This window comes from Petaurus breviceps, unplaced genomic scaffold, assembly GCF_028583685.1.
Source record: "Petaurus breviceps papuanus isolate PSGF00001 unplaced genomic scaffold, PetGlider_PUasm1.0 90845, whole genome shotgun sequence".
NCBI lineage: Eukaryota > Metazoa > Chordata > Mammalia > Diprotodontia > Petauridae > Petaurus > Petaurus breviceps.
In genome coordinates this window covers 12,431,497-12,458,654 of record NW_027187359.1, presented here as the reverse complement: position 1 = coordinate 12,458,654, position 27,158 = coordinate 12,431,497, and the positions used below count along the sequence as shown (strand labels likewise).

The following is a 27,158-nucleotide window of genomic DNA, read 5'->3' as shown; positions in this document are numbered from 1 at the left end:
TTGAACAAGGGCTTATACTAACATTTAGTGTTATGAATCACATGATGGACAATTACTTCTAGTATAGGCCATAGTAGAAGAAACATTGGAGAACTGGTTAGACATGAGTTCTGTCTTCACTCTGCCACTAACTAGAGATAATTTGGGCCAAGTCATTTGCCTTTACAAGCTTCGGCTTCTTCATGGGAAAAGTAGAATTCCTTTCTCTCTCACATCTGGAATGGCTCTCTTAGCCCCCTATTTCATTTTCTTCCCTGCCAGACACCTGGTGAAATCCTTCTTCTTCAATTCAAGGCCCAGCTCATGCACATCTTTCATAAAGCCTTATTGACAGCCTCCCTCCTCAAATCTTTTATAAAAGTCTATTTGACTTCTCTTATTCACTTAACTTATTCTAATTTGTAATGTGGAAAAAGGTGTACTTATCTTTGGAAGTACATAAATCGGAAGCTCCGTTCAGTTTCATTTTTGTATCTCCATCTGCCTAAGAGTGTCCCACATATATAATCATATTAAGTACTTTAAAATATTGGTTGAATTGAATTATTCCAACACAAGACAACTTACCTGTGAAATCAGTCCCTTCTGGGAATATGAGGAGTTGAAGTGGTTCCTGAATATCACAGAAATAACTCAACATGTTTTCAAAGTGACTCTTATCATCCTTCCACTTCCTATGAATGAAGATATAGGCAGCAGCTTGCATCGCCCAACCTGGAATAAATTTAAGATGTATTCAAAATAGGCTAGTATTGTCTTTCTCAATGAATATGAACACATTTTGGTTAGTTTTTCTTTTATTTCTCAATCATAGTAAGTACCCCATTATGTAACTTCCATCCAACTGTGATCTGGGACCATGTGACCCCAATCTATCGGTATTGTTTTAAAGGGAACTCCCCCCCAACCATTCCATCACCCCACACCTCCCACAAAGCCTGTCTTCTACAGTACTGAATCTATTCTTAAATATCACAGGAAATGAAATCCCATATTATCCTTCAAGAATTCACAATACACAAATAAATACATATATAAATATTGAATATACAAAAACCCAGTTAAATGAGAGTATTTTTTTCATAACTGATGAATAGGAGGGAGGGAGTGAAAGTCAGAGGTTGGCTGAAAGAGATGTCTAATTAGGCATATGAAGTTAGGAAAGTACCGGCCAGCTTAGCTATCCTTGGTCATATTAGGATTTTCTATTAACCTCTCAGAATGAGGACGGGGAAGCATGACTAGTTCATTCTTCTCCCACTCAATTCCTGCCTCAGAACAAATGGTTGATAACAGCTGATATGAAAAGACTGAGAGGACAATTAGATGAGGTTGTTAAGAGAGCAGGATATCCTCATTTCAAAACTTGAATGGCCTCTTAAAAGGGGGTCACAACTTCAGGGATACTGGAAATCTGTCTTAGACTTCAAATACTGTAGGCAGATTTAAATTGCCTCCACCTTTCAGGGGAAGTAGATAAAAAACTTTGTAGGAAGGAAGATAATTATGCCACTACTGACAGAAGCAGTGGGATGGAATTAAGGATACATTGAACTAGCCCTCTGCCCTTTTAATGCTCTTTCTTTCCTTGGTGGGTTGGGTGGCAAACTGGCAGCAGGGTTTTCCCTCTCCCTGATAAAAAAGGATAAAATGGCATCTCTCACTCTCCTCAAGACAGGCTGAACTAGGCCCAGGAGAGCTTCTAATTATAAGACTGTATATATGTGTTTGTTTATAGTCAATATTGAGAATTAAATCCTCCATTTATGGAAATTGTTTTTGATGGATTTATATTACGAAACTAGAAATTTCCAAGGAAGTCCATTAGGTGACAAGTACTCATTGAATATCTCTCTCCCTTCTCTTGAGAAAAATTATCTATTTAGTTCAGGCTCAACCAACCTAGCCTCCTCTCATCTACTGCTTAAAAATCCCTTGTGTGCCTGGCTAAAAAGAGCAGATGAGTTGCTGTGGCAAATTCCTGCCTGTGATGATACTGTTAGACATCAGTGTCAAAATGAGAAAAAGTTGTCAGCATAGTGCCTAAGATGCCAATTTTTAGAAAAGCACTATATTAATGTCACTTATTTTTATCCTAACAAAAGGCTTTCTCCCCATTACCTCCAAGATCAAACAGGAAACCCTCTTAAAAGTCTCTTAAAGTCCTTTGCAACCTGGTCCCTTTCTACCTTTCCAGTTTTCTAAGACAGAGTGAAGTTGATGACTTTGTGCAACTTTTTTTTTTCTGCCTCATTTAAATCTAATTCACATGTAAGTCAAGACATCAGCTGTGATGTCACTGGTCCTCTTCAAAAATCAAAGGACAACAATAACACCCCCAAAATCTTTTGTCATATACTCTGATCCAGTAATGCTGGCCTCCTGGATGGTCCTCATACAAGACATACCATCTCCCCACTTTGAATGCTCCCCTGCTCATCTCCATCTCTACCTCCTGGCTTCAAATTTCAGTTAAAATCCCACCTTCTGCACCATTCTCAGGTTACACACACACACTTATATATATATACATACATACATATATATATATAATGCACATGTGTATATATGTGTGTGAGAGTATAAGTATGGAGGGGGGAAACAGGGGAATGAAAAGGGGGGGAGAGAGGGAAAGAGGGAGAGGGGGAGGGGGGGAGAGAGGGAGAGAGAGAGAGAGAGAGAGAGAGAGAGAGAGAGAGAGAGAGAGAGAATTATATGCATGTTCTCTCCTCCATTAGAATCTGAACCATGAGCTCTCAATTAAGGGCAGAGACTGTTTTTTCCTTTCTTTGTATCTCCGCACTTAGAATAGTGACAGGCACTGTTAAGCATTTAATAAATTCTTGTTAACTAATCTTTCAACTTTGTAAAGCTACAGTCTATCTGAACTCTATTGTATCTTAATATTTTGATTTATTAATAAATTATTTTGTGAAGATTTAGGGAAGGGATCCTTCTGCCAGTACCTCACCCACTTTTTTGTACAAACATGTATACATATCTGTTTAATTTATGGTTCTAATTTCTGTGTTTTCCACAGGTTCTCCTTTAGGATAATTATGTCTTTCATAAATCACTCTGAACAGCAATTCCTATTAGAAAATCTGAATTCCTATGATTAAAATCTGAAAGTCATCGATCTATTCAGCTAAGTACTCATTTTAGGATTAATTCTTTTTTTTTTTTTTGGTCTTTATTAATTTGTTTACTTTTAGTTTACAAGATTCATTACCACAATTACTTGAGTTTCAAATTTTCTCTCCCTCCCTCCCTCCCTCCCCCCAATAGCAGCATACAATCAAGTACAGTATCTGCAAATGCTTTCACATCAGGCATTAGTCAGGTTATAAAGAAGGATTGTATCAGATGGAATGAAGAATGGGAAAGAGGAAACAAAACCAAATAAGAAAAAGAAAGAGCAGGTAGTTTGCTTCAATCTGGGTTCAATCTCAGTTCTTTCTCTGGATGTAAACAACTCTCTCCACAGTCTTTTGGGGTTGATTTATGACTCTGGATTGCTGAGAAGAGTCCAGTTTATCAAAGTTGGTCATCACACATACATTGTGTCTGTAATTGTGTTCAAATTCCTCCTGGCTCTACTCTTCTCACTCAGCAACAGTTGGTATAAGCCTCTCCAGGTAAATATGAAGTCCATCTGCTCCTAGTTTCTTATAGCACAATAGTATTCCATAACATGCATATACCACAACTTGTTCAGCCATTCCCCAATTGATGGGCACCCCCTTAATTTCCAATTCTTTGCTACCACAAAAAGAGCTGCTATAAATATTTTTGTACAAATGGGTCTTCCTCCCACTTCTATGATCTCTTTGGGATGGATTACATACAATTCTTGTAGTACTGCTGTTATTTATAATGCCATCTTTAGATCGTTCTTTAGTTATAACCAAGGTTCCATCATCCAGATGTGATTGGCATGCTGGTTAAAGGATACTTTGCTATTTTAATTGTTTAGAATTTAGTTTGCATAGTTGTTTTTAAAAAAAGTCTAAATAAGGAAGCATTTTATTGCTCATTGTCTCTAATTTTTGCCTCCAGTCCTTGATTTCTTTATTTATTTAATATTCCTGTGATATAGATATCTTAATGGAAAAAATACCCTAAAATCAATATTACAATAGTACCAATAGAATCAAGGAAATTCAGAAGTTAATAATAAATTGGCTACACTTTAATTCATAAACTCTTTTTCATGAATATCTTTAGTATACAATTATATATACAAATAAAATATCCTATGCATTTTTCATGTGAAAAAAATAAATGAAAGTCATTTAAAGCAGTTAGGTGTCATACAAAAATAAATCTGTTAACACAAAGTCAAGAAAATTTCACTTAACTATAAGTACTGAGGTGGTGGTATAAAGCATGCAAAATGTAACACTCTTGTATGAATTTGGCCCAGATAAGGTCCTTGTCACTTATGGCCAAAGAATGCCTCACATGTCATGAAAATCATAGATTTTTTTGTACCAACCAACCTCAAATACTCTTTATGTGAAAATTATGCTTAAAGAAAGAGAAAATCTGGGGTGGCTAGGTAGCACAGTGAGTAGAGCGCCAGCCCCAGAGTCAGGAGGACCTGAGTTTGGTTCTGGCCTCAGACACAATACCCACACAAAAAAAACTAGCCGTGTAACCTTAGGCAAGTTACTTAACCCCAATTGCCCTCCAAAAGCAAAAAAAAGAGAGAAAATCAATAGCAGTTAAAGCAAGTCACCAAAAAAATAAGAGAACCTAGAACAGGAAAAAAAATCAGCCATAAAATCAATTAAGAAGTAAAAATATTTTTGTGCTATTTGAATACTATTATCATTATTGCTACTCTTTTTGTGTTAATTCTCCAAATCTTAGAATTCTGGAGCTGGTGGAGAGCTTGGAAGCCAGAGTCTAACTCCATCATTTCAGAGACAAGAAGGGGTGACTGGCCAAAGAGGTTTATAAAGGTTGAGTGCTAAGTCAGGAATAGAATCCACTCACATTATGACTCTGTAAGCCAGGCCCACTATAATTCAGCAATCTTTTGTTGCTTACTGTCATTACTCCAACAGTCAGTCTTTGTTAGAGTTCAATTTCTTTTTTAAACAACCTGTTGTCACCAGCTAGAAAAGAGATTTAATTTCTTGCCTTAAGCTATAAAATCAGAAGCTCAAAAAAATGAAAAAAGGAGAAAAGACCTCAAAGATCATCTAATTCAGTCCCTTCATTTTACAGATGAGAAAACACAGGTTCAGAAAACTGAAATAACATATCCAGGGTCACATAGCTAATTAGTAACAGGACTAGGCCTGAAGCCCAGGTCATTTCATGTTCTTTCTGCTCTACCATGCTATTAAAGACTTTCTCAAAGTTTCATATGGGTTCCCTCATGTTTTTATCTGAGTTTCCCTTGGGTGTTAAAGAATTAAATTATTCCTCACTGACACTGACAAATTCACTCACTTGGGAAAAATTACAAAACAGACCTTCAATGGTTCTCCAAAGCCTTCTAAAAATTCTGGTCTGGTATTCCAAGCCTTCATGACCTGGCTCCAACCTACCTTTCCAGGCTTATTTCATACTATTTCCATTAATATAGTCTATGATCTAGCCAAACAAAGCTCTTCACTTTTTCACCATTCTCTGGGCTGAATTCACTCCTAAAATATTTGTTATTGACCTTTTTAGTCATTAAAATGCTATAAAAGGTACTGGAGATATTAAGTCCTAAGGACAGGCTCCCATCCACATTTATGTCCCTCATTTAGAAATACCTGATAATTTAATTAGCTAAAAATGTGATAATTATTACAACTGCCACTAGGGGCAGTCCCAAAGCTCCTAAACATAAACATAGCAATTCCTGGACTTTTCCCAGTTCAATAAACATTTACTGTTGATAAGAGAATACACAGCAGATGGGGGTGGAGGGATTCTTAGGGAGTTCATGGAATCACAACACTGGAAGTAGGACCTCTGCAGCCTTTTTCTATGAATGCAGGCTCCCTTAAAGAGAAGGGCTGAAGAGGTCTTATTTAAGATATACAACATGTTCCCAAAAGTCTTAGTGCAGTTTTAAGCTTTAAAACTTTAACACTGCAATAAGACTTTTGGAATACCCTGTATAAGGATTCTTCATTTTGAGGATACAATGGGTTCCCTCCCATCTTCATCTTTTATTCTGGTCCCAGGAACTTGGATTCAAAAGACAGCAAGTATCAGAGAGCTTTATTTCTCCTGCCAAAGGAATCTGCTCTAGAATGCTTTGGAATAACATAATCTGCCCTGAAGTAAAAGCTGCTTTTGATCCTATCTCTACTTGAGACTCTATGTTTTGGAATGGTTATAAAGCTTCACATGGCCAATTGCTGTTGCTTAACATAACATTTTCCCTGAAGCTTGTAATATGTGTAATTATTAAATAAGAATTAGTTCATATTTCCTTAACTGTGAACAACAATAACCTGGACCCCCATATGTAAAATCAGGCGGGTATTACAGCTGCTCCATGAGGAGTTTAGAGCACAGACATTAAAGATAAATGCTGAAAGAAAGGGTCAGATCATGACAGGAGAGTTTGTTGACACATCTCACAGCACTGGCCTCCAAAGCAGTAGACTTCCTATTTACCAATCTTTTGACAAATAGAACAACCTATCTGCCACCACTGTCAAGCAAATGTTGGAGAAGGGTCATATAAAACAGGGAGAGTGGGAAAAGTCTAATTAACTTCATGATGGTACAAAGTGAATCCCAGAAAGTCCTAGTGTAATCAAGCTTTCTGGTCTCCTCCTAAAGCATCCATTTGTACCAGTAGGTTAACAATTTGCCATAAGTACAAATGACAAACATATTACCCGATTCCATCCCAGGAAGGAAAGCACTATAAAGTAATTTGCTAGAGAATTGCAACTAGGAGCCACTACTACCCACAGTGTATCTGTAAGTGTAGTCCCTTACTGAGCCATTTGGAAGCTACATCACAAACTAGAATATTGACTCTCCCAGTTTTAAAATCCTGATGATGTATAGCTGGCTGCCAGATCATTTGTGAGAGGTAGCTATTTATTACCTTCAGAACCTCCAGAAAGAAGAGCTAAAAGGGCTTAAATTCTATATGTTAAAATGTATTATTGGCATAAAAGACTACTAATTAGAGCAAAGAAGGAAGGACAGAGGGAAGAAAGGAGGAAAAGAGGGGAGGTAGAAAAGAAGGAAGAAACAAAAGAAAGAGGGAAGAAGAGAAGGAAGAAAGAAAGGGAGGAGGGAGGGAAGGAAAAAATAGGAAGGGAGGAAGGAAGGAAGGAAGGAAGGAAGGAAGGAAGGAAGGAAGGAAGGAAGGAAGGAAGGAAGGAGAGTGAAAAGTATTTATAATATTAAGTGTACTAAGCATTGTGTTAAGCACTGGGGATATAAACACAAAATCAAGAAACCCTGTCCAGAACTCAACATTGTAGTAAGAAGAGACAACACATTAAGTTAGAAAGGGATACAACTGGGAAATAATATATGCAGGCACTGGGATATAGAAATCCATCTTGCCCTACTAGAAAGTTAGAGGGGGAATGGAGGAGGATTGAAGGAGAGAGAGGAAAGAGAGGAGAGATCAGATTGGGCAAAGGGGTATTCAGTAGACTTTCTATTTTGGGGTGGGGGCAGAGCAAAGATGGGGAGAAAATTCATAACTCAAAATCTCGTGGAAATGAATGTTGAAAACTAAAAATAAACAAATAAAAAAATAAGTTAGAAAGGGAAGGGTGTTTTGGTTTGGAAAATCAACAAGAATGCTACAGTACTGAGATTTCTGAGAGGAGGAAGAATATGAGTTGTAGGACTAAGTAGACCTCATTGGAGCACCATATTCATATGTAGTCAAAGAAGGGCCACTTCCTCAAATGAAATCAAATACTGATTTGACTTTTGTTCACAGAGGCAAGAAGAGACAATGGCAAAGGCTGGAGGTGGAGGTGGCAGAGGTAACAGGAAGTTGAGGAGTAGATGAAAGTAGGTGGCCAGCATGGCTGATCAGGTAGAATGTGAAACAAAACCTGGGGATTAGGGTTGGCTAGACAAAGTAAATCAAGTGCTTCTTCTGCTGACTCACCAATCTGGACAACACATTTCCAGGGGGTGTTTCCAAAGCTGAATGGATTAAGCTATCTAGATGGTCTCAAGGAGGTCTCATGGACAAGGAGAAGCAACTTCAAGGATGGCAAGGAAATACTCAAGGTGGATAGTCCCATAAGCTATAAAGATACCTCTTAATCAAATGCTAATAACTCACATATATACAGGACTTCATTACAAAATGTTCTGACACTTCAACAATTTATGTACATTTATTCATCCATATAATACTTATTAAGAGTCATGCCATAGGGGCGGCTAGGTGGCACAGTGAATAGAGCACTGGCCCTGGAGTCAGGAGGACACAAGTTCAAATCCGGCCTCAGACACTTAACATACTTACTAATTGTGTGACTTTGGGCAAGTCACAACCCCAATTGCCCTCCAAAAAAAAAAAAAAAGACTCAAGCCAGATGGTAGGAGAAATACAAACTTTAGAGAAGATAAAAGATCCTTGTCTCTCTCATCCTCAAAATGCACAACAAAGATAATAACTTTTATATAGTACTTAAATATTTGATCTTCATAACAACCCTAAGTATCCATAGGTATTATTATACCCATGACCAAATAAAGAAACAGAGGCATAGAAACTAGCCCATAGTCAAGGAGCTAGTGTCACAGGTGGGATGAAAATTCAGGTTATCTTGATATAAAGTCTAACACTCTGTCACTATACCATACTGTCTAACTAACAAATACCAACATATTCATAAACATGCATATACATATCAATAAAGAAGCTCTTGGCAAAGTTATATTTCTTTGATGCACTTTACTTCGATGGTAAAATTGCATAGCTACTTATTTCTAGGGTCAGGTATTGTGAACCACTGCTACCTTAGCAAGTGGGATAGAATGCAGTAAAGTGGGGCATCAACTACTGTTCCAAGCTTCCATCCCATAAGTGATCTTCTTCTGGTGTTCACACCTGACAGCTCATCACCTACTTCCATGCCTTTGCCAAGGTTCTCCCCAATGCCTGAAATGTGCTCTGCCTTTCAGAGGTCCTAGTTTCCTTTAAAGTTCAGCTCAAGCCCCATTTCCTAAACAGGACCTTTCTCCATCTCCTAAGGGGTCATACATGTTCTTTCCTCTTAGGGAAAATCTCCCTTATGTAAATTCCTTGAAGGCAGGGACTACATTTCCTTTCTTTCTTTCTTTTGTAGTCCCCATGATTTAACAGTCAGTGCCTGGAACATTAGCAAAGGATCAATAAATGCTTGCTGACTGGAATTTTGTGAGAGGAACTATAATAACATGAAAGAAGAAAACAAGGGAAGAGCCAAGCAAAGGTATCCCGAACATATAGGCTGGGACCTGATTGATCTTAACCCTTTTAACAATGCAAAGAAAGGAAAATGAGGGTGGGTGGTAGAACCCACACAGCAGTAGCAAGATTTCTGAGATGAAGGAGGAATATGAGTTGTAGGACCAGGTAGACGTCATCAGAGCACCATATTCATATGTAGTCAAAGATGGTACATTTCCCCAAATGGAAAGCCAGACAATCAAACTGATATGTAATTACTATGTGTCTGCTATGTGCTCTCAGGCACCAGGCTAGGTAGTAGGGATTTAAAGACAAAATGAAAGTCCTTGCCCTCAAGCAGCCTTTATTCTATCAGGAAGACAACATGTACTGTACAAGTATTTATAAATATATACATGTGTGTATATATATGTATATATGTATGTATAGATATCATATGTATACACACACACAAATCAAATACAGGATGAGGGCACTAGTAGCTGGCAGGATTAGGAAAGGCTTCATGTAAAAGGTGATTTTTGTTTGAATTTTGAAGGAACAAGGGTTTCTAAGATTTAAAAGTGAGGAAAGAATTGTATGCCCATAGCAGGAGCTATGCAATGTAAAGGATGCAATTTTTTCCAATATGATCTAACTAGATCTTTTCTTTTTACTACAACTCACTGTCCATCTGTGATGCCCATTAAAATAAATACATGCATAACAAAAATGAACTAGAGCCTAACTATCCAGCTGTATGCTATAATCCAAATGATATGTAATATTTGCTTTCTTTTTCTACTATAGATAACATCACACCAATTTCTTGAGCACTGGTGTGAGTTTCATTGGGGAAGTAGGTGCTATATTTTTCCAGGGCTCAACGTAATTAGTACAATGATTTCTGAAAATAGGAGCCCTTCAGAAACTTTTGGCATGAATTGGAAATCGTTCTTTTGCTTGGACTTTGTACAAGATGTCTTCTCTGACCTTACAGAAAGCAAACTTCATTTAAAATGTCAGTTCTCAGGAAATAACTGAGTAAAGTTACCTCTGTAATCATGTTTCACTGTTTTACATAATCTTAAGTCTATGCACAGGAGATATCTTATTCGAGTAGAACCTTTAATGCTGCATTTGGTTCCTGAGTCAAATTCTTAACAACAAAAAAGTAGGGTCTTACATTCCCTGTGACTATTTAACCAAAAAGATAACATCTGTTGTAGAAAATAATCTGAAATTCTCCTCTCATATTTCCATCAACAATATGGCTCAATGAGTGCATAACCATCCTAATGAAGATTTTTGGACAGATGAGAAAGCAGGCATATGGTTTCATAGTTGCTGAAATCTTCTTGTTATTGTTTTGGTAAAAGCTGTGACCAATATCTTTTCTCATACTCCACTCTGAGATACACTGAAAAAATCTGGGCCTAAGTATCTTCAAAATGTGTCACCTCTAGACTAGCTTTCTAGTGATTACATTTGTTCAAGTGCAGATATTCTTTCTGATCATATCTAAAGTATTAGTCATTACCTCATTATGTACTGAAGTGTTAGATACCAAATGTGGTGGTTCCACTATTACAGGCTCACAGAAGTTAAGGAGTTAGAAAAGACTTCAGCCTCCATCTGGCACAACTCATTCACAAATGAAGTTCCCAACATTAGCATAATATACTGACAGCTTATCATTACGTTTCTGCTTGAAGAGGGAGAAGGGGTGGGAACCACTCTTGCTACCTCTTGAAGCAAATCATTCCACTCTAATTTTTAGAATTTTTTTCCTAACAGCTAATACATATTTGAAGCTTTGTAGTTTCCACCCACTGCTCCTGGTTCTTTGGTCCTCCTGAGGCCAATCAGTCAGTCAGTCAGTTAATAAACGTTTATTAAATGCCTACTAAGTGTCAGGCACTGTGCAAAGTGCTGAGGATACAAAAAGGTGTAAAACAGAACACATCTAATCCTTCCCTCCACATGTCCTCAAATACCTGAAGACAACTAGCACAATCTTGCTATTTTCTAGGTTAAACATGCTCAGCTCCCGATATGACATGGACGCAAGACCAACCCTCCTCCAGCTTATCAATGTCTTAGCACCCAGAACTGAACATGAGGGCAGAGTAGAATTAGGAGATCCCAATTCTTGGAAGTTATGCTTTACATAGCTGATGAATGTGGCCTCCCACATCAACCACCTAGTGTCCATAAACTGGAGGGCCCCAGTCTAGACTAGTGCCTCTCCCTCAATGCCCAATATTTCTGCCAAGGTTTCTTTCCCCTGTTCTCCTCCTATGGCTAGAGTGGTGCTATCCCCCCCCACCATGTGCTGGAGAGAATCCAGAATCCCCACTCCACTCTGACCCTTAGGTCTACTCCCCTCTCATCAATGGCAGTGGAGTGTTGAAAGAACATTCAGGTGCTCTCCCAATGTATTCTAACGCCTTGCTATCTGCCCTGCCTCCATACCCTTGAAGCCTCTGGGCCTTTCCATGAGACCTAAGATGAATCCTCTTAAATATCCTGTCTCCCTTAATTATAATCTGAGATTTTGGAGAGGAGGGGATTGTCTAATTTTTCTATTAATATCACTAATGCTTGACACAGTGATGGGTGTAAAGTAAGAGCTTAATGCTTTTTTCATTCATCCAATAATGAGGATAGATCACTATAAAAATGTAAGGAGTTATTTCCTTTGATGCCTGTTTAATGTCCTTCTACTTTCATCAACAAATGCTCTTTGGATGATGAAGCCTAGATGGATCTGGCACCAAGTTTTCTGGAGGCTCATTTTCCTCTCACTCTTATGAGGAAATATCAATCGTTATTTCCCTTCATCCTTCTCTGTGACATTCTGCAAACTAACTTTTACTTTAAAAAACTGTTGCCCTTGGCTGCTATGTTTATTTGCTTAGCAAGGAGACTCAATGTGGCTGACTACAACTATTGCTGGGTATTTCTATACTGAGTGTTCTGCATCAAATTTAAAAAAAAAAAAGAGTGAAGTGTTTCACTTTATTCTTCTAGTTATAAGAACATTGTCAGACCTTGAGTCAGGTCTCACTTCACCTGAGTCACAAGACTGACATTCTGCACTGTGCCAAGAAGATCAAAAGGGGCAAAGAATGGTATGAACACTGGATCTTCAAGAGAAACATCAGGCATCAGGGTGAGGGGAGCAGGGAGGAGAGAGGATCGTTCTTCCATGGAGTGCAATCCACCTTTTCATGCTTTATGGTAGGACATCAGCACAAATCTGAGTGGAGTGAAGAATACAGCCCATTAGGGCTATGTAGGCTGTGCCTACACAGAATTTCTTGGCAGAATACTTTATATTTGGTAAACTAAACAAAGTGAGCAGTAAAATGATGTGGAAGATACAGTCTGTAAGACTCCTCTTCCTAAATTCAAATCTAGCCTCAGACATTTCCTAGGTATGTAACCCTGGGCAAATCACTTAACCCCATTTACCTTAGTTTCCTAATCTGTAAAATGAGCTGGAGAAGATGGCAAATCATTCTAGTATCTTTGCCAAGAAAACCCCAAATGGGGTCACTAAGTCTGACATGATTGAAAAACAACTGAAGGGGTGGCCAAGTAGCACAGCAAGTAAGAGCACCAGCCCCAGTGTCGGGATGACCTGGGGATCGAACCTGGGCTCAGACACTTAGCACCCACCCAGAAACACCTGGCCATGTAACCTTGAGCAAGTTACTTAACCCCAATTGCTTAGGGGCGGCCAGGTGGCACAGTGAGTACTCAACCCCAATTGCTTAAAAAAAAAAAAAAGAAAAACAACTGAATAACAACTAAACAAAGTTAGCCTTTCCTTGCCAGGAAGAGAACTTTTATAGATGAAGAAAATAACAGGGTCCCTGAAACCAGAATGGGCTGTTCCCACAGCTTGGTTCTAGGTACCTATTGTGGAGCTCTAACCTTAATTTCCCAGCTTTATCTCGCACTACTTCCTCTCCCATTTTAATCTAACTGCTGTTTCTAGAACATATCTCACATGTTTCTACCCACATGCTATGTCTTCTACCTGTAATGTCCTCATACACATCTCTACCTACACATTCTTATCACACTTACTCCTTGAAAAGATAAGGAATATGATATTAATTATACATGTGAAATCATCTAAAACATTCCCATATTAGTCATGCTGCAAAAGAAAACCTACACACAAAACAAACAGTACTTGTCCAGATGAAACCCAGTTCCTCTAAGGTCTCTTGTTTGATCACTATGACTTTGCTGGGTTGAGTGCAAGCCTAGCCTCTTTTTATGACACCACACTGCCCTTCTAAGAGAGGTCATTCCACCCCACTTCCCTATCTGGCTAGGGGACCAATTTCCTTTAAAAAAAAAAAATTGAGGTAGGGGCAGCCAGGTAGCACAGCAAGTAAGAGCACCGGCTCCAGTGTTGGGACGACCTGGAGATCGAATCCCGGGCTCAGACACTCAGCACCACACCCTGGTGTGTATATAATTATAACTGGCCGTGTAACCTTGAACAAGTTACTTAACCCCGATTGCTTAAAAAAAAAAAATTGAAGGAGGGAGAATAAAATAATTAGTTATAGGATGCTCATTTAACTTACAGGTGTCTGATCCCCTTCAGCCAATAATTTTTGCAACATTTGTAAGAAGTTAAATGGGTGGCAAAAACCTCCAGGTTATCTACAGTGGCAAAATTATCCCTCACAGGTATCTACAACCATTACATGAAGAAAACATCAAGATCAGTCACCAGGATGTGGAAGTACCAACTTCAGCAGTCTTGCAAACTGACTTCAATTTTTAACATAAGCAGTTACACCTCAGAGCCCTCCTACAAGTCAGGGCCTGATTTGTTGTTTTGTTGGCTGTTTAAACTAAGAAAAGTGTTAATAATGCAATTAAACTTAAAAGTGTATATGTGCACATTTCCACCACTCCCCACCCCCATCCTCATTGTTAAATATTTACCAGCAAACCCCCCCACCCCTACTGCTCTATAAACACTGTATAAGCTCAGCAGGATGGCAGTGGAAAGGCTCAGAGAATGAAGACATTGCCCCAAATCATCAGACTGGAGGATTGCTGATCAGAGGATGATGATAATAATAATGAACAACAATGACAACAATAGGCACTTATATATGAATTCATATACATATGTGAAATATATATATGAAAATATAGGTTTGCAAACTGCTTTTACATCACTATGTCATTTGAGCCTCACAACAGCCCTGAGGTCAGTGTTCAGAATATGACAAAGGCACTATTAATACAGGTTCTGTTCTGTAATATCACATTTTCCAATTTTTTTAAAAAATAAGGGCCTCCAGGGTCTTAACTGATTTCCCTACTGCAACATACTTAGATGATATCTTAATTGAGAGGCGATGTGGTGTGGCAGAAAGAATTTGGGTTTAAATATGCTGCCTGTTACTTACTACCTATGAGATCTTGATCAGATCCCTTGACCACTCTGGGCCTCAGCACACATGTGTATGTCAAATGAAGAAACTGGATTAACTGAATCCAAAAGCACTTTAGATCTATCCTTCTATCATACTAATATTTATAACCACGTAACCTGAACATGCCCAGCAGGAACATTGATCTTCAATTAATCAGTTAACAAGCATTTATTAAACACCTACTATGTGTCAGAGACTATGCCAAGCATGGGGATACAAAGAAAGACATAAGGAAGTCCTTTCCCTTAAGGAGGGGCAGACAACTTGCAAACAACTATGTACATATAAGCTATATGCAGGATAAATAGGAAACAATCAACAGAGGCAAGTCTCTAGAATGTGGCACTTAAAAAGTTCCACAGACATAAATTCTGTGTAATTTAATCATTTTATTAATAATGCCAGCATTTTAATTAAAGGCAGTCATTTGGTGACTCTCTCTTAGACCAAAGATAATCACAGTCTACCTCACAGTTTTTAATGTCCTTTTGGAAGAGGAGTGTTCAAAAGGATGGTAATCATTGCCAGTTGGTTAGCAATTAATTAGAGAATGAATTTTACAATGCAGAGCAGAGAGTGGCATCATATCACTCTTGGAAACAGAGATGGTCTCTATACCCAGGCCGTCCCCAACCTTGGGCAATTTAAACAAAAAGGTCTGTCTCCACCTAATCTTGACTGAAAGGAATTCACCTTAGACTAGAGGTTGGGTGGGGATAGAAGAAGTTAGTTCAATCTTTGTAGCAGCAAGCACCCCAAGCGTCCCCAGGGTGTGCTGCCAACACAGGTTCTTGGATCTGCTTTGATAAAGGAAAGCAACTCAAAATGGGTTAACAAGCTTACTTTAATTAGTCAAATATGTATCATTTACCTAGTTCAGGGGAAAGAGGTCAGCACCCCAAACTTCAAAGTATACAGGCAGAATTATCAAGACAGAAACAGATCAAGTAGACAGATTTCCAAACTGTCCAACCATCACATCCATACCAAACAACATATGGGTTTCAAAGCCAGGGGACTCTGGACAACGGCTTCCCAGAATCCAGATCAAATCACAGAACACTTCTCAAAGTGAGCCCCAAAACAAAGCTACACATCAGGGCTTATATAGCCTTCTCCTGGCTCAGAGAATGTAACAACCTTCTGGACCCACTGGCCAATCAAGAAGTATCTACTGAAAAACAAGCCTTCCACCCCAGGCTCCAGGTGCACTTTAGCCTAGGGGCAGAGAAGATCTTTAAAATTTACATTTCCATTACAATCTTCAGAAACTGAAGTCTTAAAATAAAGAGGGGAGGGGGGGGGGGGGGGGTGGAGAAACTGAATTGCCCCAAATTATTAGTTATTAATAATTTCTTTTAAGAATTAAGGGAAAATTATAAAGGCTTCCTTGGAAATCAGAGAAATCAGGAAGCACAGGTAAGAAGGGAGTCCAGGGACTTGAGAATTTCTGGGTTATAGAATTCCTTCCTTCCCCATATACAAACACAAAAATTGTACAGATGACCTACCCTCCCCTACAAAGGAATGATGACAATGGTAACTTGTGGGATCCCACCAATCAATTAATTTTGAGTCCAACAATTTTTTTCATGTTTATAAACTTTTTACTAATATTTATTACATGAGTTTTCTCATGTGATAATTTCACCACAGTCCAAAAAATGCACGAGCACACTTAATAGGTAATCTATGACTGCAGAGGTCTGAATGTTGATTGGTTCATGTCAGTCTGACTCCAATGACCAAACTTAGCTAACCATCTGACAAGAAAGCATGTGGCTATTGCATTTCAGCACAAAATTCATAGCGATGTAATGGAACTCTATGATATGTGTATAAATTAAGTGGATTTCTTTTCATGTAATAATTCAGGTTTTTTTACCTAAATTCATTGTATGGGTAACTTCCCAGTTCTGCTTTGTGGTAATAGCCACAGAACTGGGTAAGAACACTGAGAAAGACTGATCTGCAAGACAGTCTTGGGAGAGATAATCTGAGTTTCTTGTTCTTCAGTCATGTCCAACTCTTTGCATCCCACCCCCCCCCCCATCCCCTTTTTGGGATTTTCTTGGTGAAGATACTGGAGTGGTTTGCCATTTTCTTCTCTATCTCATTTTATAGATGAGGAAACTGAAGCAAACAGAGTTAAGTGACTTGCCCAGGGACACACAGCTAGGAACGATATATCTGTGGTCACATTTAAACTCAGGTCTCCTTGATTCCAGGCCTGTTGCTCTGTCTACTGGGCCACCAAGCTGCCTGTGTCTAAAGACTACTAATGTTGAATAGAAGCCACATACACGATTGAAGGGGCATTTGGAGTGTTTAGCTGCCTTCATTTCCAATATGTAAAAGTACAATTTTTTTATTTTCTTGCTTTTTGGAGGGGGGAAAGAAAGTAGGGCAATTGGGGTTAAGTGACTCGCCCAGGGTCACACGGCTAGTTTTTGTGTTAAGTGTCTGAGACCAGGTTTTAATTCAGGTCCTCTTGACTCCAGGGCCAGTGCTCTATTCACTGCGCCACCTAGCCACCCCAAAAGTACAATCTTTGCTTTATAAAACCACACAATGCAAACTCAACTCCATGGTCCTGAAGGCAGTAGCTGGGGCAGCAGTTGCTGTGCAGTGGTGCAGCCCCTCACCAGGGATCCTCCTCTGGCACTTAAACTCCTCTGGCAGTAGAGGCACAGAGCAGCAGAGACAGTGGGGTCACTTGGGCCAAGAGTCTGCACTAAGCTGAGAACTGTCTGTACTGACATTTGGGGGAAGATTGTATTTATCCTTTAATACTCATTATTACATTGCAATCCCCCTCTTCCTATCTTCTCCCCTCTCCCACTCTCTTCTCCCCCCTCTCTGAGAGTGTGAGAGGGAGAGAGGGAGAGAGAAAGAGAGAGAGAAACAGACAGACAGACACTCTCTTTGGCAAATAATTTAACTTGTCATATTTTCCTACATGCAATAAGAGATGGGGGTATGGGGAAGTGGAGAAAAGGTTAGTATGGTGAAGAAAGCAAAGTCCTTTAAAGTTTTAATATGAAGAATTATGATTTTTTTATATAGAAAAACCATTCTGTTTAGTAAAGGACCATGATTAAAATTACTGAAAATATAATAACTCCAATTTTATTTAACAAGTAGTTATATTCAATATTCTTTATGGCTATTTAGTGAAATAGAGAAAACTGAAGATTTAACTCAAGAAAATAGTTTTAATTTATAAATTATTTCTGAACTAATAATCAGACTTTCTAAAGTGTACTGTCAAGGTCTGTAATGGATTTTAAATAAGTTGTCTGGCTCATGCTTGTTAAAGCCAAATGTGTAAAAAATGAAAAACTTCAGAAGTACAAGTCCAGAAATTTATGAAAATCTAATTTAAAAAAAAAATCTTCAAAATTTTAGCAGAAGGGTGATGCTCTATGGGGCTGAATTTATGAAGAAATTCCTACCTACTTTCAATTTTCCTACTACCCTAGATCACCACGGGAGCTACTGAAAATACATTATTGTCTTGTTTACATGCCTTTGGAAACATATTAGATGACAATGTTTCCAGGCTACATCATCTCACTTTATATTATCTATATTTGTTAGAATTCATAATTTCCATCATAATGACAATGGAATTTGATGACAGGTTATATTACAGAAATTTTACTTCAGTATATTAAGAGTTTTTGGTCACTACTTTTTCCCTATCTCAATTCCTTAAATGTACATTTGTTCATTTAAGCCCTCTCAAAGAATCAATTATTATGATCATATAAGGGAACCAAATATATTCACATATATTCTCTATCAATTTTGTATGTTTATTATAAAATAAAGCTCAATTCCCCACTCCCCACCCCCGCTTTACACACCTCTTTCCATGCTTCCTTTACTTCCACTTCCTCACAGTGCATCTAAACCACAGGAGTTAGTCCACCTCTATTAAAGATTTCTGTATGATTAGACAGAATACCTCACTGGACTTTTATCCTTTTAATTATTTATGTCTCATGTTCCACTGTTACCCCACAAAGAATTACATCTATGGCAACTGGACACTAAAAACATTTATGACTAAATTGTGCCCCACCTTCCAAAATGCATTATCAAAGCCTGTTACTAAGTGCCAAGCAGGCAGGGTGGTTTTTCAAATAAAAAGATCTGAAAACTGTTCAACATCATGACTGTGCTTCCAGAAGCAGGGCTCCTTCTTGTCTAATGGCCCTGCTACCTCACTGGGTTAGGGTCACTAAAAGGACAAATCCTCTACAGGTTTAATATTTTCCTATGTTTGTATGGTCACTAGCCACATGTGGTAAGCTGGTAAAATTCAACTAGCTAATGGCTGTTTCAAAGGAACCACAAAGTACTGACTCCCTGGATGTGTGCAAATGATAAGAACATTTCCTGGTGTCAAATAAGCAAGCAAATGGACTTTGCTTCATCCTCTTATTAGTTCAAATCATTTCAAACTAACTCTCATTCTCTCTCTGTCTCTCTCACACACTCAGGCACGCACACACACTATATTACAGTGGATTACAAAATCAAAGATTGATTTATTTTCTTAAATTCAAAACTGTACATTCTTAACCAAATTCTGCAAACATTTCAAAAAACTCAAGTTTGGCTATCAATGACATATTTTTATTCTCTTTTAAACGCGGACAGGAAACACAAAGACCTGAACAAACCTCCCTCTCCCTTAAAGTACATTTCATGAAGACAGACACAATCATCTAGCTGGGATTTTTAACACATAATGATTTTTCTCCTACTTTGATACAGAAAGTCTATCATTTCCTACATTTTGAGTAAAATATTTTTTAATTTCAAGCTTTTTTGGCTTGTCTTCCAAACTGAGTGTTATGATTTATGTTATGATTTCCAAACTGAGTGTTATATCTCCAGGTTCTTCTGCTCATATGAATCAAGAATTCAGCACTTACAGTCATTAATAACTGAACCAGATAATTACAATTTGAACCCATGGTATATAATCATCTACTTGGAATGTAAAGCCTATAGGCTAAGAAAGTTATAAATGGCAATATAAAGGTCCCTAACAGTTTCCATGTAATAGTTGGCAAAATTTAGAATAGTTGGAGGCAGTATTTAGCTGAAGATTAAAATTTTACAAACCTTACAGTTAGGCATCAGTTCTTTTTTCCATTCTCTCATTTTTCTCCTGACAACTCCAACATTCATTCCCACCATTAAATATCATTTTAAAGCATGCCCTAATATTTTATTTGCTGCCTGCTCTTATTCTTATCATCCCTAAACTCCCTATATTCTCTAGGCTCTCTAAAAATCTTCATTTTCTCATCTAATTTCTTCTCTCATGAACACTACCCAAAGTTTTGCACTTCTTCAGTGTTGCCCAGTGGAAAAAGTACACTGGCTCTGGAATAAGAAACCTGAGTTCAAATCTCACCTCTGACAATTACTACCTAGGTGACAGAGGGCAGGTTTCACTTAACCGCCCTGGGCCTCAGGTTCTTCCTCTGTAAAATGAAGGGAGAAAGAAATGGGCTTCAAGGTCTCTGCCTGATGCAGAGCTATGATCTTATCATTTATGAACAATCAAATCAGTAAACATTCACTGAGAACCTACTATATGGTAGGTACTACATTATAATTGGTAGTACAGATCCTTACCTTCAAGAAATTTCAATCTAGTTAAAGTAGATAAAAGTATGAACATTTATTTTTAATATAAGATTCAAACAGCATTGCAAGGTAACAAACAGCAGAGACTACAAGGCAATATATGATTTCTGTTGTCATGATCTGTCGCATACTATAGAGATTAGAAGAGGGTGATAAATATTTCAAACTGGGATCATTTTGAAAGGCTATATGTAGGAGGTGAGATTTAAGCTGAGTTTAAAAGGGAAGGCATAATTCATATACAGAGAAATGAGAGTAAGAGGCACTTAAGGCAGATTTGCTGTAGTTGTACAGTCATTTTCAGTCACATATGACTCTTCATGTCCTATTTGGGGTCTTCTAGGAAAAAGGTACTAGAGCAATTTGCCAACCTTCCCTAATTCATTTTATAAATGAGAAAACCAAAGAAAAAAGGGTTAAATGATTTGCCTAGGATCACACAGTTAGATAAGCTAAGTCTTCTTGAGTACTGTACCACCACTTCACCAAAAGCACAAAGCCACTCTGAGGGACAGTGTTAACTGCTACAATAGAAAGGTAAGTAGTAGGACATAAGGGTAGAAATGCAGGTTATAGGGGGTAGAGTCAAGATGGCAGAGTAGAAGCAGGACCTCCCCGCTGCTCCGGCTTCCATTTCCACCTTCCCCATTCCATGTAAAAGGGGACTCTAAACAAACTTTGGAGCTGCAGAACCCACAAAATGACACAGAGAAGATAACCTCCCACTGAGGACAGCCCAGCAGGCCGGCAGGAATCGGCCAGCACAGCGCTCTGGGAGCTGAGCCCAGGCCCACACCAAGGCTTTAGCTCCAGGGCCGGCCTGACCAGCCTCCGGTCAGAGGGACTCCAGATCAGCAGCAGCTGTGGGCATTTCCAGATTTATCAACATACAGATGCAAAGGACAAAGTGAGAGGTCAGTGCAGTCTGGACTTTGGGACCCAGTAAGTGGGAGTATGTGGATGAGAAGCTGGCACAGCCAGCCAGTGCCATGTGGCAGCTTCAGCTCCTGGCCTGCAGAGTGTAGGGGGACCAAGCACCAGTCTGAGGGGTAATCACTCTTGCTTTAACCTGCTTGGATCTAGATTGCAGTCTAGGGTGGAGGTCCTGGGGAGTGTGTCCAGCTTTCCAGTGCATGTAGAGACCTCAGAGAAGGCACCCGTCTAATGCCTCCGGCAGCTGAGAAAACCCCAGCGTTTGGGACAAAAGCTCCCCTGTCTGGTGACAGAGTCCTACTGTAGCAAAATGCCCAGGGGTCAAGTGACTGAGGGGCAACATGACCAGGCAAAGAAAACAAAGCAGACAGAAGATTCCAACATTAAACTCCTATTTTGGGAACAAAAAGGAGCAAAGCATGGAACAGGAGGAAGATAGTGAAGTCAGAACTACTGCACCAAAAGCTTCAAAGGAAAATACGACCTTAAGAAGAAGATAAGAGAAGTGGAGGAAAAATTGGGAAGAGAAATTAGAATGATGCAAGAAAATTATGAAATGAGAGTCAACAGCCTGACTGAGGAAAATCAAACCCTAAAAAACAGACTAACTCAAATGGCAAAAGAGGCTCAAAAAGGCAATGAGGAGAATGCCTTAAAAAGCCAAATTTTCTAGATGGAAAAAGAATCTCAAAAGCTCAATGAGGAGAATTATTGCTTCAGATTATACTGGAGCAAATGGAAGCTAATGACTTTATGAGAAATCAAGATGCTGTTAAACAGATCCAAACAAATGAAAGAACAGAAGGCAATGTGAAATATCTCATGGGAAAAACCACTGACCTGGAAAATAGATCCAGGAGAGATCATTTAAAAATTATTGGACTACCTGAAAGCCATGATCAAAGTAAGAACCTAGAAATCATCCTCCAGGGAAGTTCTCAAAGAAAATGGCCCTGATGTTTTAGAACCAGAGGGCAAATAGAGGTTGAAAGAATCTACTGATCACCTCCTCAAAAAGATCCCAAAAAGAAAACTCCTAGGAATATTATAGTCAGGTTCTGGAATTCACAGATTAAGGAGAGAATATTACAAGCAGCCAGGAAGAAACAATTTGAATATTGTAGAAACACAATGAGGATAACCCAGTATCTGGCAGCTTCTACACTGAGGGATCAAAGGGCTTGGAATATGATATTCCAGAGGGCAAAGGAGCTGAGATTAAAACCAAGAGTCACCTACCCAGCAAAACTGAGTATCATGTTTCAGGGGAAAATATGGTCATTCAGTGGCATAGAGGACTTTGAAGCATTCTTGCTGAAAAATACAGAGCTGAATAGGAAATTTGACATCCAGATACAAGAAGCAAGAGAAGCATGAGAAGGTAAACAGGGAAAAGAAATCATAAGGAACTTCTCAAAGTTGAACTATTAACATTCCTACATGGAAAAACAATAATTGTAACTTATGAAACTTTCCTCAGTAGTTGAAGGGAATAGAAATATATATATGAGGTTATATGGGCATATGAATACGTACATATGTGAATGTGTGTATATATGTTTACAGGTATACATAGATAGAGGGCACAGGACCAATTTAAAAGGAAGGGATGATACTTAAAAGGTGAAATTAAGAGGTGAGAGAAGAATATAATGAGAAGAGATGGGGAGAGACAGAATGGGGTAAACTATCTCATATAGAAGAGGCAAGGAAAATGGTTACAATGGAAGGGAAGAACAGGAAGGCAAAAGGGATTGGGTCAACCTTATTCCCAATGAATTTGGCTTGAGGAGGGAATGAAATACACAATAAATAGGGTACCTCACCCTCCAGGAGAGTAGGGGGGGAAGGGGATGAGAGGGGGGATAATGGAAGGGAGGGCAGGCTGGGGGGGAGTGAAGTTGGAAGAACCCACTTTTGAAAAGGGACAGGATCAAAGTAGAGAATAGAACAAGTGGGAGGTGGGTGTGATAGTAATGGAATATAAACATCCCCTTGTATTGGCTTGGTTTTCAAATAGATTGTGTTAAAACCCAGAGCTTGTTAATCCCACCTGTGGGATGGACTTGTTGTGAAAAGAGAGTCTTGAACTGGGAGGAGCTGGTGACATAGATTTGGAGAGACAAGAGAGAGGTAGAAGAACTTTTTGGAAGCAGCACCCTCGTGGAGGCAGAGAGAGACTGAGAGGACTGCTGAGGGCCACTTTGAATTGCCCTGGACTTTTGAGACCTGCCCCCAGAGCTGCCAAGGACTGAGGAGACATGGCTGTTTTGCTGGTACTTTGTCTGTTTTGATGTTGTTTTGCCAGATTTGTCCACTGGTGAAAGACAGTCCTGTTGTTGAAGAGGCCCTGGAACCTGGCTATTAGTTCAGAACTACTGAGACTGTCCTGCAGACAGAGAGTGAATACTGTCCACTGGTGAAGGACAGTGCTGTTGTTGCAGGGGTCTGGGAACCTTTCTGTTGGTTCAGAAGCCCTGAAGAAGGATTTTCTTGTTGTATGTTTACAGAAATCCTGGGAGAGGGTTTTGCTAATGTTTTCAGGGGTTCTAGGATTGTTCTGCAGACAGAGGATGAATCAATGAAGAGACTGGCAATGTATCTTGTGGCCTTGCTAAGCCTTGTCTCCCCAGGAACTAAGATTGCTGAGAACTTGCCTTGTGTCAAGATGAAGAAAAGACCTCCATTTGGGTATTAAGTGCTGTGCTTAAACTTGTTATAACTCTGGGGTAGATTCAATTGTGATCCAGGGGTGGCGAACTTTTGACCTTTTTGTGTTCTAAGGTTGAACAAATGAATGTACTTTACTTAGATTGGAAACTAATCTCCATTTGAGAAGAGGGTCTTTGTGGTGGACTAAATGAAGGTACAGCCTAGGGGTGGAGTAGTATTTAGAACAGAGACTTTGTAATTGATTGAATGAATGGAAGGTCCTGGGGTGGGGTAGTACTTGGAGATTATTTAATCACACTTAGTAAATGCTGTATTTTGAATGATGTCATGTTTTGAGACCTTCTCTGTTCTTAATTTGTCACTGAATAAAATGGAGAGCACCTATGCTGGTATTCTGAACCTTGGGAAGTTGTCTTTCCTTGGCATTACATTACAGTGGGATAGGAGGGAGGGAAATATAGTCAGTCTTTTACAATATATCTACTATGTTATTTTTTGCATTAGCCACACATGTACAACCTATACTGAACTGCTTATCTTCCCAGTAAGGGTGGGTGACAAGGGAGGAAGGGAATGAATCTGGAATTCAAAGTTTTAAAATGAAATACTCAAATATATATATATATATATATATATATATATATATATATGTATGTATGTATATATATACACACATACATATATATATACTATTATTATACTATTTTACATGTAATTGGGAAATAAAATATACAGGCACTGGGGCAAAGAGATCCACTGGAAGAGTCAAAAGGGGTATTGGAGAAAATATGGGAGAGAGCAGATTGGAGGAGGGGATATCCTGTGGGACTGCTATTTTGGGGCAGTGGGTAGGGGAAAAACAGGGAGAAAATTTGCAACTTAAAATCTGGCAAATGAATGATGTAAATCAGAAGTTAATAAAGCATTTGTAAAAAAAAAAAAAAAAGACAAAAAAAAAAAGAAATATAGGTTATAATCAGGCCATGAAGAAATAATTTGGATTTTATCCTGTTGGCAATGTGAAATCATTTAAATAGTGAAATGACAGAAAAATTGATTTGGCAGGAATAAAAGGAAGGACTGTATTGGTTGTGTAGCAGTATCTATCTGGGGTAGCCAAAACTCCTTTGATAAGAGGAGAAAGTTATACATATACTTCTCTGCTTGAAAGATCAGTGCAGGGTGAGGAAGGTACTGTCAGCTAAAATGGTTTACAATTCTGGGGATAATGAGACACTGTAAATAAGGGAGCACTGAGAGTACATCAAGCACTAGGTGTCTGTCACTGGCTAGTCTGATTGTACTGAAACAGAAGGTGGCAAAGCTAAACTGGTGTTCTTTGGGAACAGTGACTTGTTAGATCTGGGACTTGGCTTTACAGACATGGCCTCTAGGTGGTGCTAGGAACCACTGTCTGGGTAATCTAATCCTTTTTATGAGTTCTATGGCTCCCTAAGTCTTCTGTCTAGAAGGCTGGAAGCACAGGAGGTAAAGGTAAAGTCTGGTCCATTTGTGCCATTGGGAAAGTGGAATTCTCAAGGAGCTCCCAAGCAACCTATCTGTCTAAAGGATAAATCAGATGCAATAACCCCAGAAATTGCCTATGATTTTAGATTAATCCCAAGTGGGTTCTAAAGGTGTGAACCTGAATAATTTATAATGAGTGACCTAAGCATCAGAGCCTTATAATGGTAAATCAGTGGCACCTAAATGACTGTAAGAGGGGACAGCAGATAGACTGTTAGATAATTGTTATAGATGGAAGAAGAAATAAAAGACATGAAGTAGGTGGCAGAAGCAGACTAGAAAGGGTGGATTTAAGAGATAATGCAAAGAATTAAAAGGTTTTAATGAATTTTAATTTAGATGAAGACAAGGAGAGGAAGAGCAGTAAAACAGGAGGAAAGTCAAAGACTAACAGGATTTATACAAAGGCTAGGAGCTGGGTTAACCAACCACCTCAATCCCTTTCCAATCTACAACTAACTCTCTTCTATGTTTGTGAGACTTTGAGTTTTATCATGGTTAGTGAGAAATCTAAAGATGTCAGTGTAATGTAATGCCAAAAGAAAGGCAACTTCCCAAGGTTCAGGATACCAGCATAGGTGCTCTCCATTTTATTCAGTAACAAACCCAGAACAGAGAAGATCAAAACATGACATCATTCAAAATACAGCATTTACTAAGTGTGATTAAATAATCTCCAAGTACTACCCCACCCCAGGACCTTCCAATCATTCAATCAATTACAAAGTCCCTGTTCTAAATACTTCTCCACCCCTAGGCTATACCTTCCTTTGGTCCACCACAAAACCCCACTTCTCAAATGGAGATTAGTTTCCAAACATAGGTAAAGTACCTTCATTTGTCAATCACAGAGCACAATAAGGTCAAAAGTTCCCCACCCCTGGATCACAATTGAATCTACCCCAGAGTTACATCAAGTTTAAACACAGCACTTAATACCCAAATGGAGGTCTTTTCTTCATCTTGACAGGAGGCAAGTTCTCAGCAATCTTAGTTCCTGGGGAGACAAGGCTTAGCAAGGCCATAAGATACATTGCCAATCCCTTCATGAATTCATCCTCTGTCTGCAGAACAGTCCTAGGACCCCTGAAAACATTAGCAAAGCCCTCTCCCAGGATTTCTGTAAACATACAACAAGAAAATCCTTCTTCAGGGCTTCTGAACCAACAGAAAGGCTCCCAGACCCCTGCAACAACAGCACTGTCCTTCACTAGTGGACAGTATTCACTCTGTCTGCAGGACAGTCTCCAGACCCCTGCAACAACAGCACTGTCCTTCACCAGTGGACAGTATTCACTCTCTGTCTGCAGGAGAGTCTCAGGGCTTCTTAGTGAACAGCCAGGTTCCAGGACTTCTTCAACAAAAGGACTGTCTTTCACCAGTGGACAAATCTGGCAAAACAACATCAAAACAGACAGACAAAGTACCAGCAAAACAGCCATGTCTCCTCAGTCCTTGGCAGCTCCGGGGGCAGGTCTCAAAAGTCCAGGGCGATTCAA

At 39.0% G+C, this 27,158-nt stretch overlaps 1 protein-coding gene across 2 annotated transcripts in view; it reads right to left on the bottom strand.

Annotated features, from left to right (window-relative positions):
* The window catches only part of LCLAT1 (lysocardiolipin acyltransferase 1), a 156,627-nt gene that overhangs the window by 63,666 nt on the left and 65,803 nt on the right, over positions 1-27,158 (bottom strand). For both annotated transcript variants that reach the window (XM_069072141.1, XM_069072140.1), the window contains one exon: positions 568-714. In XM_069072141.1, coding sequence (XP_068928242.1) covers positions 568-714 — 147 coding nt within the window. The remainder of the gene's footprint in view (positions 1-567; positions 715-27,158) is intronic.